This window comes from Dreissena polymorpha, chromosome 15 (assembly GCF_020536995.1).
Source record: "Dreissena polymorpha isolate Duluth1 chromosome 15, UMN_Dpol_1.0, whole genome shotgun sequence".
NCBI lineage: Eukaryota > Metazoa > Mollusca > Bivalvia > Myida > Dreissenidae > Dreissena > Dreissena polymorpha.
The window spans coordinates 34977428-34997843 of record NC_068369.1 but is presented as its reverse complement, the minus strand read 5'-3'; the positions used below and the strand labels follow the sequence as shown (position 1 = coordinate 34997843).

General features: G+C 36.2%; 1 protein-coding gene across 3 annotated transcripts in view; it reads right to left on the bottom strand.

Annotated features, from left to right (window-relative positions):
* The window catches only part of LOC127861177 (protein timeless homolog), a 162930-nt gene that overhangs the window by 51261 nt on the left and 91253 nt on the right, over window positions 1-20416 (bottom strand). For all 3 annotated transcript variants that reach the window (XM_052399576.1, XM_052399575.1, XM_052399577.1), the window contains 5 exons: window positions 18315-18393; window positions 8765-8901; window positions 5848-6004; window positions 2898-2978; window positions 1658-1755 (listed from right to left, as the gene is read on the bottom strand). In XM_052399576.1, the coding sequence (XP_052255536.1) occupies window positions 1658-1755; window positions 2898-2978; window positions 5848-6004; window positions 8765-8901; window positions 18315-18393 (552 nt within the window). The remainder of the gene's footprint in view (window positions 1-1657; window positions 1756-2897; window positions 2979-5847; window positions 6005-8764; window positions 8902-18314; window positions 18394-20416) is intronic.

The following is a 20416-nucleotide window of genomic DNA, read 5'->3' as shown; positions in this document are numbered from 1 at the left end:
ACAGATAATTTAATTATGCAACACTTTCTATTTTCTACACCTGATCAGGTTAACTTATATATTTAAAAATAAAAAAATAAAAAAAAAAATTTTTTTTTTTTTTTTGGAATTGGGAATTTTTTTTTCAATTGGGAAAAAAAACAACTAGATTTGCATTGGGAATGGGGCAGAATTTCGGACCTGTGGCATAGGGCGGAAAAAGCCTGTCATACAGTGAGTGGTGTATTTTATACTTGATATAAGCAATCCATGTAGTGTCACAAAATATAACGATAACAACAGAACTCTCCAAAATAATCAATCGTTTCGCGTTTGTATCGCTTGATAATTTTCAGGTTTTGACATCGTCAGAAGATGTATATAACGGCCATTTTAGAGTATGGCGAATGTTCAGTATAACTGTTTCCTCGCAAATATCATAACTAAAACGAAAATTTGCTAATCTGAAACATTTTTTTCAATTTTATTAATTTACCGTTTTTGGTCAAGCGCTTAAAAATTAATATACTAAACCATGAATAACACTGAACTGTGTATAAAGCAAACCTGATTTGTTAATGGACCAAAATAACAAATCAAATGATGGACAAGGGACAAAATTGTCACAAAACCAGGTTTTCATTGTGAAAAAAAATCTGATAAAGGGAGACAACTCAAACTGAACTTTTGAAATGAACAAACAAAATTAACCCCCTTTGTAAGTTTGTTTTAAAATAAATCTATTTTTAGTCGTGGCGACCTTGACATTGGAGATATTGACGTGATTCTTTCGTGCGGCACACCGTCCCATGATGGTGAACAAATGTGCCAAATGATTTTAAAATCTCATAATGAATGACATAGTTATAGCCCAGACAAGCTCATTTATGGCTATTTTTTACCTTTGAACTCAAAGTGTGACCTTGACCTTGGAGATATTGACGTAATTTTTTCGCACGACACACCGTCTAATGATGGTTAACAAATGTGCCATATGATTTTAAAATTTCACAATGAACGACAAAGTTATGGCCCGGACAAGCTTGTTCCGCCCGCCCGCCAGCCCGCCAGCCAGCCAGCCCGCCCGCATTCGCCAATCTAATAACCAGTTTTTTCCTTCGGAAAACCTGGTTACAAATGGTAAATCTGATCTAATATAAGCTACCATTTTGCTATTGCGCAATCGATTATTCACATGACTGAAATTGATCAGTGTCACTAAATGGATAACTGTTATTTCATTGTTTTTTTAAATCAAGCCTTTTTATGATCATGAGCATACCAGCGGGTTTTCTAGCCATTCTGGGGAAATAAGTCTGGACAAAGTGGAATTTTTTTAATCAATAAAATGGAAAATTTGGGAATTTTTCATTGACAAATTGGACCATATTGGGAAATTTTTGTCATCAAATAATTATCAGGCCTTTTCCAGGCCATTTTGGAAAAAACCCATATCAATTATAGTTATATACTTTGTTAGATGTTTACAAAATAAAATTGAGAAATAATAATCATAAGACACTTCTTTATTCATTTTTTTGGGGGGGAAATTGGGATTAATTTTTTTACAATTTCGGTTTGGGATCAGTCATTTTCTTTGGGATCGGGTCTGTTTTACAAGCTTTAATACATAGCAGTAAACCCCTGCAAGCCTTTTTATGATCATGAGCATACTCACTTGGGAGCTGGGTCATGAAGATCTCCCTTAGGGCCATGAATTCATCTTCAGGAGAGATGTCTGCAGACCCAAACTCATTCCTCTCTGGCCACACCTCTCTACAAGCCACACATAAATCATACTGTATTTATATTCACTTGCATGCAACTTCAGCATTTTCAAAAAACAGCTTTTTCAGGTTGACATCAATTAATTGATTTCTGATTTCATTTAAAAAAAAATTAAGAACTTTCATCTGACATTTTTCTATGTGTTTGTCAGCCCATGGAATCAGAGAAAAATTAATGTCCTACGATGAATAATGATTTTACAGTATCCTTTTTTTTAAATATAAATAAGCATATATTAAATGAGGTTTAAAAATTCCACTTTAACAAAGCTTCATAAAAAGCTCTCAAAAACCATGCATTTACAAAATTTTCTGAAAATATCACCAACTGGTGCGACTTTCCACTCTGCTAGACGTACCGAGTACAGTGATTTTTTCGTTTAAAATCGGATATCCTGCCCCATTCCCAATGGAATTTAAAAATATTTTCCCCAAATGGGATTTAGAAATTCCAAATTGACGGTTTCCAAAAGAATCTTATATTTTGTTTATCTCCCATGGAGCTATATAAGTTCAAGCTTAGTTAATATAATACTGAAAACACTTTTATTCTCAATTTTAAAGCACTTTTCAGCAGAACAACAACAACACTTATTTTCCGATTTTAGTCGCATTTTTCAAATGCCCCGGCCAGATTCCCAAAATGTTGAGAAAAAAAACACTACTGAAAGTTTTATCATCAGAGATCTTTCCCTATGACAACACACAAGAAAAGGCTAAAGATCTCCTAGCAACCAGGAGGTTACAGGTTTGATCCCAACAGTGGGTGCATTCTTTAGATCTCCACCAGAGACACAAAGTACTGGTTCTACAGGTGAAACAGACTGTAGAGTGTTTCACCAAGCCTTAGGCTTTCGATGCACTCTAAGTAAAAGAAGTAAATTAAAGATAAAAGACCTAACTCTTTCAGTGCTGGAACCAAATTTTGAAGGCCTTTGCAAACAGTTTGGATCCAGATGAGACGCCACAAAATGTGGCGTCTATTCAGGATCAAAACTGTTTGCTTTTCTGATAGTTTTCTTTGAATTTTTTTTGAAGAAAATGCTAATTTTAGAAAATCAGCAGACAACATTTTAGCAGACGACAAATTTCCCAGCATGCATAGACTGAAAGCCCGAATTTTGTGCTTACCTTGCTGCCCTGAAGAGGGCCACTGCTTCACCAGGTTGTCTGCCCCTCATGGCGTCCTGGATACGGATCATTGCATCCACCCTGACATAGCCAAGGGGAAATGAGAAAACTCTCTCTGACATAACCATGGAAAAATGAGAAAACTTGCTCTGACATAGGGACAGAAACAATAGAATAATAGGTCAGTTCGGCAAACTTATCAATTGAGTTGCATTTTGGAAACAAGAGGGCCTGAAAGGCCCAAAGTCGCTCACCTAAGATTACAAGATATTATTGGGACAAATCTCCTGACCAAGTTTCATGAAGATCGGAAAATAAATGTGACCTCTAGAGTGCTAACAAGGTTTTACTATAGCCATATAAGGAAAAATGCCCCGCCCCTTGGCAGCCATGTTTTTCAAGCAAACGTTACCATTTTCAAACTCATCCAAGATATTATCGAGAACAATCTTCTGACCAAATTTCATGAAGATTGGACTATAAATGTGGCCTCTAGAGAGTAAACAAGGCAAATGTTGACGTTGCACAACGGACAACGCACGACGGACAAAAGGCGATCACAAAAGCTCACCATGAGCATGTTGTGCTCAGGTGAGCTAAAAACTAACATAATGCATATGCATAGCCATCCCAGATCAGCCGACGCTGTCATCACAGGCTAATCAGGAAGGGCAGGACACTGTAAGCTTTTATGGAGTTTTTCGTTAAAGGGAAATCTCTTATAAAAGAAAATCCAGTTTAGGATGAAAGTACTGGATTGTGTGCTCTGTTCAGACTGTACAGGCTAATCTGGGACAAGGCTTTACGCACCTGCATTAAGCCCTGTTTTTCCAGAGCACGGCCCTTTAACTCAGATAAAGCTTAGAAAATCTAAACCACAAGCCTTGCCAAAGTTTTCAGGTTTTCAACCACAAGCCTGCAGTTTTTTTGCTTAATATTTTATTAATGTGATTATTTTTTGTGCATTTGTTTTCCCTTCATTATTAAAGTAAACAGAAGAAATGGCGGAAAACATTTTTCATAAAATATTTGGTGCAGGTTAACCCTTTCCCACTCAGAAGAAAAATGAAAATGGCTATGTGCAAACTTCATATAACCAGAACTGCCTGCGAGTAACTCAATGACTGTTCAGGTATTATGCTGTTTGCTGCTCATCAGTATCTAAGGTTGGAAATGAAGCCTTTACAATTTGAATGTAGTAAGAAAGGTATTTAATTAAATTTATGTTTCTAAGGGACTACAAATGCTTCAAATTACGTATCTAAGTGTAAAGGGTTAATACATAAATGTGCCTTATACATGAGAAAAGTCTCTATAACGCTCAAAATCAATATAAATTTCATAAAGTGTTTCTTAATTCAAGTTAACATCTAAACAATCAGTGTTCCACATAGCTATAGCAACAATTTTAACGATAGTTACGGTATGATTACATAGATTTTTGTAGATACAAAATGCTCTTTTATATTTATTTGTGACCACATTTAATTCCATTAGAATTTCCGGTAAATATATCTATTCATACAACACACAAACACCATGTTAGAGTTCATGTGTCATATGACTAGATATCTTTGCGGGTAATAACAAAAGCACCGCATAACTGGTGCCACGCTCGGCTGCGAAAGCTTGTCAGAATTTATTTTTTTCAGAGGTCACAGTGACCTTGACCTTTGACCTAGTGACCCAACAAGAGATGTGTTTGTCATAAACACAATGCCCCTAATGTGCCTATTTGAAATAAAATTTCTATTTATCATTTGGTAGGTATAGAAATCATCTCCCTTTAAAGCTTATTACTTCCCATGGATTTTTTTCAAATCAAACCGGGGGGTGGGGGTGGGGGGTCTGTAGACAGTAAAAATGACCAAGTCAGATATCACTGACAACCAAGGCCTGTGGTTAATCAAAGAGATAATATCAAGAGTTCATAATGTATCTATAGACATAAGTCCACAGGGGTATGTAATGAACACTACTATTAGCAAATAAGTACATGAAAGAAATGATAATTATATCATTAAAAAAAAAACTTTGACAAATCAATCATTTGAGTTATAAATAATCAAAATAATAAATCTGTACAGTAACTGTGAAAAGAACTTCAATTCTTGGTAAGGAAATATATAATATGAGATTTATAATTAAATAAATTACTTCCCTTGAAAATAATTGTCTCTAACAAATCTCTACTTTTAGTAGCATATAATTAAAAGCCACTACCGTGACTGTAGATTCACCATTCAAAATGTGCAGCTCTATAAGATACACATGCATGCCAAATATATAAATTGGCTATGTTCAATATTGAATAATTATCTCCCTTTAAAGCTTATTACTTCCCTTAAATTTGTATTCTTTACCGTAGACCTTGAAGGATGACCTTGACCTTTTACCACAATGTGTTTGTCAGAAAGACAATGCCGCCTACTGCGCCGCTTTGATCTATTTAACAGACATTTACGTGGGCAGGTCAGATATCTTTGTCCATTTAAAGCTTATTACTTCCCTTGACTTTGTTTATTCGACCCTAGACCTTGAAGAATGATGTTTACCTTGAAATTTTACCACTGAAAATGTGCAGCGTCATGAGATACACATGCATGCCAAATATCAAGTTGTTATCTTCAATATTTAAAAAATTATGGCCAATGTTAAGGTTTTAGCACGACCCCTATGGCGGACGGCGGAAGACGAGCTGGCTATGACTATAGCTCGGGTTTTCTCCGAAAAACAGCCGAGCTAAAAATGGAAAAACAACAAGCATTTTGTATCTACAAACATCTATTTTACCAGACCACATCTGACATTTGAAATTTCGGGGATTGGCATAAGGAACAATGATTTTTAATTGGTTCTAAGTTTATTTTACGAAATATTGTACAAAATTGTCTTTCATTTTGAGTAGTAATGTTACTTTAAATATGGTATTTTCACATCTTTTATTTACCTCTGTTGATCAACGTCGACCTCCGACACAGCGTCAAATGGTGTCACACCCTCGGGAACCTCGGCACGACCTTGAAAGATGGCTGAGAGGTCACTAGATATCTCATCCCATAAATCTTCAAGCTCTTGTTGTGATGGCTCTATAGGAGATACTGTGGCTGAAAAAGACAGGGCAATGCAGTTTTAATCCCGTTTTAATAAAGAACAAGCAAATTTGTTGAATTGATATCCCCCGCCAATATGCTTCTGGACACTTAAGTATTATATTTGACAATAAAAAAGCAGTTTTTTAAGATACAAAGGGCCATAACTCCGTTATTAACAGATGGTGTACAATGTCATTTTGCGTGCATCATCCTCTTATCTATATATATATACTCATACAAAGTTTCAATGGAATACGCCAAAGCACTACCAAGATATGGCTCAGGACACACAAAAAAAGCATTTTTTCAAGATACAAAGCTCCCTAACTCTTTTATTTACTGATGGTGTACAATGTCATTTGGGGTGCATCATCCTCTTATCCATATACATACTCATACCTAATTCCAATCAAATCAGCCAAAATTTCCAAGATATGGCTCCGGACGAACAGAAAGACCGACTATGCCAAAACAATATCCCTCCGCCAATGGCGGGGGATAATTAATACAAAAATATAAATACAAAACAAGTTTAACTCTTTCCTATTAGCCGAAATATATTAGTGAAGAGTAAAACTTGTTCCAGCGGTTTTTTTTCCCCAAAGGGGAAAGGTACCTGTACCCCTACAATTGGGAATTTTTAGAGTTGTGAAATCTTTAAATTTGGAGAGAAAAAAAACGAGTCGCGAAATCAATAAGTTCAAATTCAAAAATTCTAAAATTCAAGTTGCAAAATTGATGACTTGGGAACCTTTAAAATGCATGCTATCTATCATTATGGGCTATATTCTGCATCACAAAGCATTTTAAGCTCAAGGTTTTAACAGAAAAACTTCTAGTGATGATATTTTGACTATCGTATCATGTCATGTGAAAATTGTGCTATTGCCATTTCAGTAGGAATGTGCCTGTCAATGGAAAATATGTCATAAGCACTGAAGTTGCATAACAAAAATAACAATAATAATAAGACTATTGCCGAGCAATAAAAGTCCCCTACTGGCGCCACCATTGTCAGAAATTCCACAATTGTCAGAATATTATTTTCATTTGTTGCCATAGCCACCAGAATTCTTGACGTAGGAACAAAATGAAATAACATGCATAATGTCCATATTGTCATCTATCCATGTTCCAAGTTTCATGAAAAAATATTAAGAACTTTTAAAGTAATCGCATGATCCAAAAAACACCATTTTCAGCAGTATTTTTAGTCCGTTTGTTGCCAAAGCAACCAGAATTTTAAACGTAGGAACAAAATGAAATGATGTGCATAATGTCCATATTGCCATCTATCCATGTTTCAAGTTTCATGAAAAAATATTTAGAACTTTTAAATTTATCGCAGGATCCAGAAAACCACCATTTTCAGCAGTATTTCTAGTCTATTTGTTGCCATAGCAACCAGAATTTTTTACGTAAGTTTCATGAAAAAATATTAAGAACTTTAAAAGTTAGCGCAGGATCCAGATAAAAACACCATTTTCAGCAGTATTTCTTGGCTATTTGTTGCCATAGCAACCACAATTTTTGACGTAGGAACAAAATGAAGTGACGTGCATAATGTCCATATTGCCATCAATCCATGTTCCAAGTTTCAAAAAAAAATATTAAGAACTTTTAAAGCTATCGCAGAATCCAGAAGTGACTGACGGACTGACAGACAGACAGACAGACAGACAGACAGACAGACAGACAGACAGACAGACAGACAGACAGACAGATCGACAGACAGACCGAAAGACAGACAGACAGACAGACAGACAGACAGAGTGCAAACCATAAGTCCCCTCCGGTGAAACCGGTAGGGACTAATTATGTTATAGCCATAAAATGTCTTACAAGCCCTGCAATGTTTCATGTGAGTTATTAATTAAAAACTTAAAAACAAAACGACAACAATGGAACTTGTACTGGTTAGAAATTTTTTACCAATAGACATTGAGAATAGTCACACATTACCAAAAGTAGTTTTTAGAGTGGAATGCTTTTACAACTATTTTCAAAGGTAAGTCTTATATTTTGTTTTTTGATTTTTTTTTTCAAATCATCAAATAAGATATTAAGATCATCTGCCATAAAATGCTTATTTATTTTACACACATGTCTCATTATTTTAATTTTATGAAAACTTTTATTTTTTATACCTGTATCCGAATAGTTTCTGTCCGGATTAACGACACTTAAAAAACTATACATAGATCTTAAGTAATATGCGCATTTAACTCAATACGGAAACTTACAGTTTTTTTCTTGTCAAAAAAATTAGTGTTGAGATAGTTTATTGATGTAAGGAAGACTGGTCTTTATATACGATGGAATTCTTTCACAGGAAAAATCGATCACTCGTCGCGGTTATGTAATCCAGTCTCATTTAAAACGGCGGTTAGAGTTGCGCCCCTTGGAAAAGTTTTGTTCACTTTCTATGCAAAAATGGGCAAAAATAAATGGCCGAAAATAAAAGGCTCGATGATTTCAAAAGATATTTCAAGCAAAAATAAAAGGCACTGGCGATTGGGAACGGCACCTAGAATCATTCGGAACATTAGATATCGAGATTGGGAAAGGTCCTGTGCCAAAATTGGGAAGCCTCCGGTAGGCTTTGGGAAATGTACCGTTCCCCGGTACTAGTTAAAGAAGGAAAAAAAAAACGCTGTGTTTTGTGTCAATTTATATTTATCCCTAATGGATTAGAAACTGAAAGAAAATAATTTTTTATTGCACAGGCTAGTCTGGGACACCACTCAACAAAATGCATTAAGCCCCGTTTACCTTTGCGCGCAGGCTTAGACTTCTTCTTTCCTCCACGCTTCTTTTTCTGCACGACCAGGTGCCCCGTCTTCTTTGAGAAGTGTTCCAACATTTTCAGAAACAGGTGGGTCGTCTCTATCAGGTCGGTCAGGTACGCCCTGACAAGAACATTATTTTATCTTATTACCAGACGAAAATTGATAGTATAACAATTATCGTATAAACTTGAGCTCTATACTATCACTATTTTAAGATCACATTAGGGTCTTTCCAAAAATTGGAAAATCTGTTTTTGTCAACTACGGAAGAAAAAAATCATATGAAAATGGGTTATTTTATAATTATTAATGGAAAAAGGGATGAAATAATAGCATACATTGAATACTATATGAGTTTTAGATAAAAAATGAAGTTTATCATGCTCGACTCAAATCATACTAGTGCTCGGCAAGCCTCGGGCTACCATCGGTTCTAAGACTCGCATGATGCACTTGATCTGTATCCAAAACTCACACAATATTCTATATTAAACTATCCTTGTTTGTTTAATATTATTATTATTATTTACTACTATCCTAGGAACACTTTCCTAACATTTTGGCTCTAGTAAGGCAGTCACAATAATGTGACCTGCGTAAATGGAAAATGCATCATATGCCCTAAGCAGCCAGTGTATCTTGAGAGTAGCTGGTACAATCATGCAGTCTGGTCAGGAGCTACCCTGTCCGCCGTAAAGTCACTCAATATTTCAAGGTCTCATTAGCCGACAGGGAAGCCCCTCATCAGACTGCAGGCTGGCTTGAGCACAGACAAAGGCTTATGACATAAGACCTATTTTGGTATGATGCCTATGACATAAGACCTATTTGGTATGATGCCTATGACATAAGACCTATTTGGTATGATGCCTATGACATAAGACCTATTTGGTATGATGCTTATGACATAAGACCTATTTGGTATGATGCTTATGACATAAGACCTATTTGGTATGATGCTTATGACATAAGACCTATTTGGTATGATGCTTATTGCATAAGACCTATTATGGTATGATGTGAATCATAGGAAAGTGTCAAATACAAATCAGTGTATTACCCCTTTACCACTTAGATACGTATTTTCAAGCATTTGTAGTCCCTTAGAAAGTTATATTTAATTTAAGAGCTTTCTTACTAGATTCAAGTTTTTAAAGCTTCATTTCCAACCCTGAGATACTGATGAGCAGCAAACACATAAAACCTGAACAGACTGCGAGTTACTCACAGGCTGTTCTGGTTTTACGCTGTTTGAACATTTCCATTTCACTTTGCGTCTTAGTGGGAAAGGGTTAAGCATGCCTTAGAAAACATAAAACATGAGCATTTGCTAAAGTCTGAAATGAATGCCCTCTGAGAAATTTAGTTTGAGTTATAAGCTAAAAGCAGAGAAGAAAAGAGCATTTTTTACTCGAACTACAGTCGATTGGTGTATAACGGATAGCTTAGGACTTAGAGTCTCATTTTAACGTGCATTCAGTAATTAAAACATTAAACCTAGATAGACACATGTCTTTCCTATAATTGAAACATGCCAGCGGTTTTAAATTTCCGAAAAAATATTATATGTTTACAGCGCGATTTTTCATGGTACACAGATTCAGCCATTATCGGATCGCTGAGGTCTTTATCGGATGACATGTGTATCGTGTTATTTCCTGAAATTTGATGAAGCATTTGTAAAACATAATTGCACTATATGTACATTTCCAGAAAGGAAATTCATTTCTGCGTTTAATAAGACCAAGTTCATGGAAATCGCTGCACAATTGATGAAGTAATGGCTGTTCAAAGCGATGCACCCTATATTCGGGTCATTTTGAGTTGAATATCATTAAATATATATAGATTTGATAGTGAAAAATATGTTTTCAGAGAAATTGATTTTTCATTATAATTTGATTAATTTTGATTAAAAATGATGTTTTCAATAAATTAAAATCATAGCCACACGCAAACCACATATGTGTCCTGGACAACTTCAATAGAGTTTATATGTAGTTTGAGACAATCCCAACATTCCTGGATATGGGTCACCACATGTCCATTATTCACTAAATCCCGAGTTGCAGCTTTCATGCTTATTTTATATGGTAAGCATCAATTTGGTTTCTGAGCATTCTTACTTTTGTAAAGGACACATAATACTAAAATATTACATCAATGAACATTATGTTTACGAAACAAAATCTGCAAAATTCAAGAAACCATTTGTCTGCACTTTTCCTGTCGTCACAAAAATGGTGCGTACATAACGTGACCATGTTTTGCTTCCAAAAATAGAAACAGTTGTAAACATTGACACACATCAACAAAAACATGAATCGACTTAACAATGATGGGCTTTTTGTATTCAATTCATAGAAAACTATAAATCTTAACATAAATAAATGTATTTTGCAAAAACCTTTAACCTATCCGTTACTCACTTAAATCCGCTATACACCAATTGACTGTATTGAAAGATAAGAAATGACTTTGACATTCATTAAAATTACAAAAGTTAAAACAATCCAACCAGTGCTTTGTCACAAACATGAATAATACATCCGAACAATTTTGTATGCCATGATCAAAGGGAAATAACTCTGCCATGTGTGGATCACTGGAAATGGAAAGTGTATTTTCTTTGACAGATTGACATGTGCTAAAACAAACGAAATCAAGACAGTTTAGTTCGTCTCAATTGCACATTACATATATACGCCACACTATGTGAAAAGGGGGTTAAATGCATGTGCGGGCTGGAACGACACGTTGCGCACATTCATTAAACCCCCTTTTCACAGAGCACGGCTCATATATATTTTGAGTATCCCTCTGAGAAAATCCAGGCGTAATGCATGTGGATACAGGCTGAGAAAATCCAGGCGTAATGCATGTGTATACAGGCATATCTGGGAGACACTTTCTGCTTTTCATCTACACCAGCAGGGTATTTTATCCAGGCGTAATGCATGTGGATACAGGCTTATCTGGGACAACACTTTCTGCTTTTCATCTACACCAGAAGGGTATTTAATCCAGGCGTAATGCATGTGGATACAGGCATATCTGGGAGACACTTTCTGCTTTTCATCTACACCAGTAGGGTATTTAATCCAGGCGTAATGCATGTGGATACAGGCTTATCTGGGAGACACTTTCTGCTTTTCATCTACACCAGCAGGGTATTTTCAAGCCATTTTGGAAAAAGGAGTCTGGTCACATAGGAATTTTTTTTAATCGATAAAATGGCAAACTTGGGATTTTTTATCAACAAAACGGACCAAATTGTGATTTCTTTTATCAACAAATAGTGACGCATCAGGCCTTTTCCTGGCCATTGTGGCAAAAAATCATACAAATTATAGTTATATACTGTGTTATATGTTTATAAAATACTATTGAGATATAATATCATTAGACACTTCTTTTTATTAAAAAAAAAACTTTTTTTTCGGGGGAAATAGGGAAAAACAAAGTTACAATTTCGGGATATGGTCCGTTAGCTTTGGGATCCGCGGGTCTGTTTAACGGCTTTTTTTACAAAGCAGAAAAAAAAACAGCCAGTCTAGGCAGAAAGTGTCATCCCTGAAAAGCTTGTGCTGACTTCAGGACAACACTTAATGCATATTAATGAACAGTGCTCCAGCCAGGACAACACTTAATGCATATTAATTAACAGTGCTCCAGCCAGTATTTGAAAAGGGCAGGGTGACTATTTTGTCAAAATGGCACTTTTTAGCGCGCAATATTTTGACATCAGGGCAATTTTTGCTCCCTGCTTGATATTCATTTTCATATTATTAATAATTGTTAGAATAAATTATGTCCATTATTATTAAACAATGTAAATAACATGTCTACAATGAGTAATGAATAAATATCAATGTTATACAAGATTAACAAGGGCTGTTTGTAAAACATGCATGCCCCCTATATGGGCTCTCCGTTGTAGTGACAGCCATTGTGTGAGTATGTTTTTGTCACTGTAACCTTGACCTTTGACCTAGTGACCTGAAAATCAATAGGGGTCATCTTCGAGTCATGATCAATCTACCTATCAAGTTTCATGATCCTAGGCATAAGCGTTCTTTTGTTATCATCCGGAAAGCATTTTACTATTTCGGGTCACCATGACCTTGACCTTTGACCTAGTGACCTCAAAATCAATAGCGGTCATCTGGGAGTCATGATCAATGTACCTATGAAGTTTTATGATTGTAGCCATTAGCCTTCTTGAGTTATCATCTGGAAACCATTTTACTATTTCAGGTCACAGTCACCTTAACCTTTGATATAGTGACCGGAAAATCAATTGGGGTCAACTGCGAGTCATGATCAATCTACCTATCAAGTTTCGTGATCCAAGGCATAAGCATTCTTGAGTTATCATCCGGAAACCATTTCACTATTTCGGGTCACTGTGACCTTTACCTTTGACCTAGTGACCTAAAAATCAATAGGGGTCATCAGTGCGAGTCACGATCAATCTACCTATCAAGTGTTTTTTAACCGTTAAAAAAAAAAAAAAATGGGGGGTGGGGTGGGGTGGGTGGGTATAGTGTGAGGGTGTGGTGGTCATTTGTGAGATGATCTTAAAAAAAAAAAAAAAAAAAAAAAAAAAAAAACATTTTGGGGGGGGGGGGGGGGGGTCTATTTAGGTGGAGTCTATTGTGGTATGTCAGGTAAGAGTAGTTTTGTCAAAGTTAATAATCAATCAAATCTAATCATAAATAAAGAAGTTATGGTAATTTTAGCAAAATTTAATTATTTTACCTTGAGAGTCAAGGTCATTCAAAGGTCAAGGTAAAATTTAACTTGCCAGGTACAGTAACCTCATGATAGCATGAAAGTATTTGAAGTTTGAAAGCAATAGCCTTGATACTTTAGAAGTAAAGTGGATCGAAACACAAAATTTAACCATATATTCAAAGTTACTAAGTCAAAAAAAGGGCCATAATTCCGTAAAAATGGCAACCAGAGTTATGCAACTTGTCTTTTAACTGTCCCCTTATGATAGTTTGCGAGTGTTCCAAGTATGAAAGCAATTTCTATGATGCTTTAGGGGTAAAGTGGACCAAAACACAAAACTTAACAAAATTTTCAATTTTCTAAGTATAAAGGGCCCATAATTCCGTCCAAATGCCAGTCAGAGTTACGTAACTTTGCCTGCACAGTCCCCTGATGATAGTTAATAAGTGTTGCAAGTATGAAAGCAATAGCTTTGATACTGTAGGAATAAAGTGGACCTAAACACAAAACTTAACCAAATTTTCAATTTTCTAAGTATAAAAAGGGCACATAATGCTGTCAAAATGCCAGTCAGAATTACATAACTTTGCCTGCACAGTCCCCTTATGATAGTTAGTAAGTGTTGCAAGTATGAAAGCAATAGCTTTGATGTTTAAGGAATAAAATGGACCTAAACACAAAACTTAACCAAAATTTTCAATTTTCTAAGCATAAAAAGGGCACATAATTCTGTCAAAATGCACGCCAGAGTTATCTAACTTTGCCTGCCAATCCCCTCATGATAGTAAGTAAGTGTACCAAGTTTGAATGCATTAGCATTGATACTTTCTGAGAAATGTGGACCTAAACGCAAAACTTAACCGGACGCCGACGCCAAGGTGATGACAATAGCTCATAATTTGTTTTCAAAACATAGACGAGTTAAAAACTGGAAATGTTATGTAAGAATTAACAACGCATTATTAAGTATGAATTATATCACGTGTGCTTGTAGAATAATAGAGAAGATTGGTACCAACTTTGCGTAACTTAACGAAATCCCCGTTATAAATCAAGTTTTGTGTGTGTCAGAAACAAGTGAAAACGATAATATGTTTCTATTTTACTAGAATCGAATCGATAAATGCCACATAATAAGATCTATTATTACTGATATAACCAATTAATGCCGAACTTTGGAGAAGTCGGTACCTGCGCCTACAGCCTCTGATACAGGTAGCTTTACTGAATTCCCCTTCATACAGCGCTACTTTATATATGACAATGACCAAACTTATTGTGCTGTCTTGCACTTTCAATTATAGTGATTGATAAATGTCCCATAAGCAATGTTTAATATTATTAATAACACTTTTATACGTAATAAAATGTGGGATTTTGGTACACTCGTTGTCAGAAAGCGTGTAAAACTTCACCGAAACCCCAGTTTAAAGCGCTATTTCGTGTCAAATACACGAGTGGAAATGTTTCGTAAATAACATGGGTAAATGCCGTTGAAGAAGTGTTAATTTATTGCTAATACCAACATCACACGTAACAACAGGTTCAATTTCGGTCAGCGCGCAAGCGTTTGAGAGCGTTATTCATGTACCGAAAAACCGGTTATAATTAGCTGATTTTCATGAACTCGGTCTTATTCAACGCAAAAATGAATGAACTTTGATCAGAAATTCAGTAATTGTTTGTTGTTATGTACAGGTACCTTTTTGAATTTTATTTGTATAAATAATATAGTAACCTTAGTACATCTTTATTACATTATATATGTCATTCCCTAAATTACCCAAATGAGTTAAAAAAAACGGGGGCGAAAAACCCAATTAAGCCCAAAAGTAGGGGGTGAAAACTTTTGCTAAAACTCTATTCAATTTACAAAAACCCTATTGTTGTCAAAAACAGAGAGTGAATTACCCAATATACCCCAAAAGTCATCTATAGCCCTGATGTCCAAATATGTGAACAAGTGCCTTTAATTGCTGATCACCAGTGCATTTTAAATTGAAATTTTCAGATATTGGTTCTCATATTGCAACCATTACTAGTCAAAGGTTTTGAGTTACTTGTCAGGTATGGCATACAAGCAATTCAATGGATTGTAGATCTTTTCAAATTGCCTGACGCACTCTACACTCACACAAAGAGATTTGCAGAGCAATTATATCTAATTTATATATTACAATTTACAGGTATTCACTGGGTAGGGTTATTTTATTGTAGGAGCTATTGAAGCATGGGTACTGAATAATTTTTAAATGTCATAATTGGACCAAAGAACATTTTTAAGGCATAGCATTTCCATTATAATTATTCAAGTGTTTTATCAATTCAAATCATCAAATAAGCAATGTCACTTTTGTGCCATTAGTATTGTCAGAGAGAAATATGTTAATAGATCTGTTATTCAGCTTTTAAAAATGTATTTCACATTTCAATAAATCTAAGTTAAATTTGATACTCCATGGACATTTCTCTTTTGCAAAATTATTGTAAAGCTATTGAATAGGTCACAGTTGATACATTATCTTGTGATTCTAAATTTCTTAATTTTATAATCATACATGTACTTCAAATATTTATACATAAACCATAAACTGCAATAATGGGGTTAAGCTTTTCCATGGTTTTAGATAGAGTTTAACAGTCCGAATATTGTTGGTCTCACAGTAAGTGGTTATTTGTTGGAAGAAAGTGTCAAGACAATGAAAATAAATGAATGCCAAAATGTGTATATGGATATCAGTATGTAATATCTGAATACTATAATGATAACCATATAAATCAGTTATGTTGGCCGAGTTAAGTCTTGTTTGTACAGTCTAACCTGTCAATAAAGACCACTCAAGGGATTTGGTCGTTGTGGTCTTTGTTCACAGGTGGTCTTTATTCCCAGGGTCCATTGACACTTTGCAAACAAGATTTCTTTGAGAAATACAATGCCCCCCAGTAAGCCAAATATGAAGTTTCTATGTAGTTTATCAGGGTTGCCACCAACCTGATGAAATAAAATTCCCTGACTTTTCACTGACTTTTCCCAGACCAAATCTTGGTTTTCACTGACTAATTTTATTCTTTAACATATAATATTTAACAACTAACATAGCAGTACTACTTGTACACTAATCTATGCATGATGCAAGGCTATATAGTAAAAAATCAATAGGGGTCATCTGCAAGTCATGATAGGAGTAGTAGTAGTAGTAGTAGTAGTAGTAGTAGTAGTAGTAGTAGTAGTAGTAGTAGTAGAAGTAGTAGTAGTAGTAGTAGTAGTAGTAGTAGTAGTAGTAGTAGTAGTAGAAGTAGTAGTAGAAGTAGTAGTAGTAGTAGTAGTAGTAGTAGTAGTAGTAGTAGTAGTAGTAGTAGTAGTAGCAGTAGTAGTAGCAGCAGCAGTAGCAGCATTACAATACCAATACTTAAGAATAATCAAATGGGAAAAGGTAACCTAGCACTGGCAGTAAATATGGGGCTCATTTACAGGTCAGATTTGGAATCTCTGCTGTAAAATGAGATTTTGAATGAATTAAAGGGAGGCAAATCTGTTATAAAAAGAACATGCATAAACCGTAGTTGTTTCCCTTATTTGAACCATGCTTAATCCTTATAATGCCTATTTCCAGTAGCTGTGACCTTCACCTGTGACCTTGACCTTTGACCAAGTGACCTCAAAATCAATAGGGGTCATCTGCGAGTCATGATCAATGTACCTATGAAGTTTCATGATCCTAGCCCCAAGCGTTCTTGAGTTATCATCCGGAAACCACCTGGTGGACGGATGGACCGACCTACCGTCCTACCGACATGAGCAAAGCAATATACCCCCTCTTCTTCGAAGGGGGGCATAATAAATAATAATATTTAAAAAAAAATGTTTTTTTTGGTGGGGGAAATAAAGGGCAAGGGGGGCCTCAGAAGGCAGGGCGGGGCTTCGGAATAGCAGAGCAGGGCCCCCTGCTATTTAGGCCTAGCTGGAGCACTGAATTAAAGCAGAGCAGGGCCCCCTGCTATTTAGGCCTAGCTGGAGCACTGAATTAAAGCAGAGCAGGGCCCCCTGCTATTTAGGCCTAGCTGGAGCACTGAATTAAAGCAGAGCAGGGCCCCCTGCTATTTAGGCCTAGCTGGAGCACTCAGAAGGGCAGGGCGGGGCTTCAGAATAGCAGAGCAGGGACCCCTGCTATTTAGGCCTAGCTGTAGCACTGAATTAAAGCAGAGCAGGGCCCCCTGCTATTTAGGCCTAGCTGGAGCACTGAATTAAATAAGAGCAGGGCCCCCTGCTATTTAGGCCTAGCTGGAGCACTGAATTAAAGCAGAGCAGGGCCCCCTGCTATTTAGGCCTAGCTGGAGCACTGAATTAAAGCAGAGAAGGGCCCCCTGCTATTTAGGCCTAGCTGGAGCACTGAATTAAAGCAGAGCAGGGCCCCCTGCTATTTAGGCCTAGCTGGAGCATTGAATTAAAGCAGAGCAGGGCCCCCTGCTATTTAGGCCTAGCTGGAGCACTGAATTAAAGCAGAGAAGGGCCCCCTGCTATTTAGGCCTAGCTAGAGCACTGAATTAAATAAGAGCAGGGCCCCCTGCTATTTAGGCCTAGCTGGAGCACTGAATTAAAGCAGAGCAGGGCCCCCTGCTATTTAGGACTAGCTGGAGCACTGAATTAAAGCAGAGCAGGGCCCCCTGCTATTTAGGCCTAGCTGGAGCACTGAATTAAAGCAGAGCAGGGCCCCCTGCTATTTAGGCCTAGCTGGAGCACTGAATTAAACCCAGTTTTCCCAGGACGCTGCTCATTTAATGGCTTGACATGATACCTGGATTGCCTGCTCTGATCAAAATGACGCAACAGGGTGAGGAAAACGTCTCGAAACTCCATCATGTAGAATATGTTACCTGAAACAACATGAGCATTGACATTAACAGCAATTTGTTTCATTCTTTATTAAATTCTGAAAAACAGCACTTTCCCAATAAGAAAACAAGGGCTGTTTGTAAAACATGCATGCCTCCCATATGGGCTCTCCGTTGTAGTGAGAGCCATTGTGTGAATATGTTTTTTGTCACTGTGACCTTGACCTTTGACATAGTGACCTGAAAATCAATAGGGGTCATCTGCCAGTCATGATCAATGTACCTATGAAGTTTCATGATCCTAGCCATAAGCATTCTTGAGTTATCATCCGGACACCTTTTTACTATTTCGGGTCTCCGTGACCTTGACCTAGTGACCTGAAAATCAATAGGGGTCATCTGCGAGTCATGATCATTCTTCCTATCAAGTTTCATGATCCTAGGAATGAGCGTTCTTCAGTTATCATCCGGAAACCATTTTACTATTTCGGGTCATCGTGACCTTGACCTTTGACCTAGTGACCTGAAAATCAATAGGGGTCATCTGCGAGTCATGAACAATCTACCTATCAAGTTTCATGATCCTAGGCCTAAGCGTTCTTGAGTTATCATCCGGAAACCATTTTACTATTTCGGGTCACCGTGACCTTGACCTTTGACCTATTGACCTCAAAATCAATAGGGGTCATCTGCGAGTCATGATCAATGTACCTATGAAGTTTCATGATCCTAGGCCCAAGCGTTCTTGAATTATCGTCTGACAAACCACCTGGTGGACAGACCGACCGACAGACCGACATGACCGACATGAGCAAAGCAATATACCCCCTCTTCTTCGAAGGGGGCCATAATTAATGGACATTACTGCATGTACAAAAACACAGTATTGAGGTTAAAGAAATGTGTTCAAAGAGAGTTGAATTTAAAATTGATTGATTTTTTGTCAATCTGTGTGACCACCTATAAAGAAAAAAAGGTTCTAAATAACTTCTTATGACATAACAATTTTTATTTGAACATATCAATCAAACTGCCTTTAATGTGTCCATAGTGTTTATAGGAAACTAAAAATAATCTTAAAATTAGTAATTAAATATTTCAGACAGTAAAGATTAACAATGACCTTGATTAAAATTTGACACCTTTTCATGGCAACTGTATTCATGGCAACTATGTTTATAATAATAAAATAAAAGATTTTGAATGTTGATGATACCATATATAAAACAAAATGAATTGATTTTATATTGTCTCCATGGTTTGTGTTGTAAATTTCCTTTGTAAAAAAACCTAAAAACTAAGAAAAATGATTGTAAAGCATACAGAAACAACAAAGTTGTGCCATTAATATGATATCAATTTATGAATAATAATGTTTTGATAACCCCTTTTACCTTTACCGGGTTTTCTTTACGGCATTTGCGTGTGTAAAAAAACATTAAAACAGACCAACTTTGTCAGCTATTTACAGGCCGACTCTGATCCTGCCATAAAATATTTTGACATGGTTAGAAACTTTGGAGGATCTTCTTTACAACAGTACCATTATAATTAATATCGGACGAATAATGATGCATTTATAACCATTTTTACCTTTTCCGGGTTTTACCTAAAAGATTTCCAGGTTTTCCGGGTTTTATACCTGCCCTCGGTGCATACGCCGCCATATTTACGTAAAATAACTGAGTTGCGCGAGCTTTTGAGAATCCGTTACTTTAATTGCAAACTTACGGTAAATGTAACTTTACGAAGTTTCTAGAAACGCTACTAGCTTGAAGTTTTGCACTTACGTATGATTTTTGAACGTATGTTGTTCTAAGAAACGCCCCCTGGACCTTAAAGTTTACTCTTTCAGTGCTGGAAACAAATTTTGAAGGCCTTTACAAACAGTTTGGATCCAGCATCTCATCAGGATCCAAACTGTTTGCTATTCTGATTGTATTCTTTGAAAAAAAAAATTTAAAAATGCTAATTTTTGAAATTCAGCAGACGACATTTCAGCAGATGACAAATTTTCCAGCATGCAAAGGATTAAAGTGATTTAACTAGTGCCTTCTGCAGATTG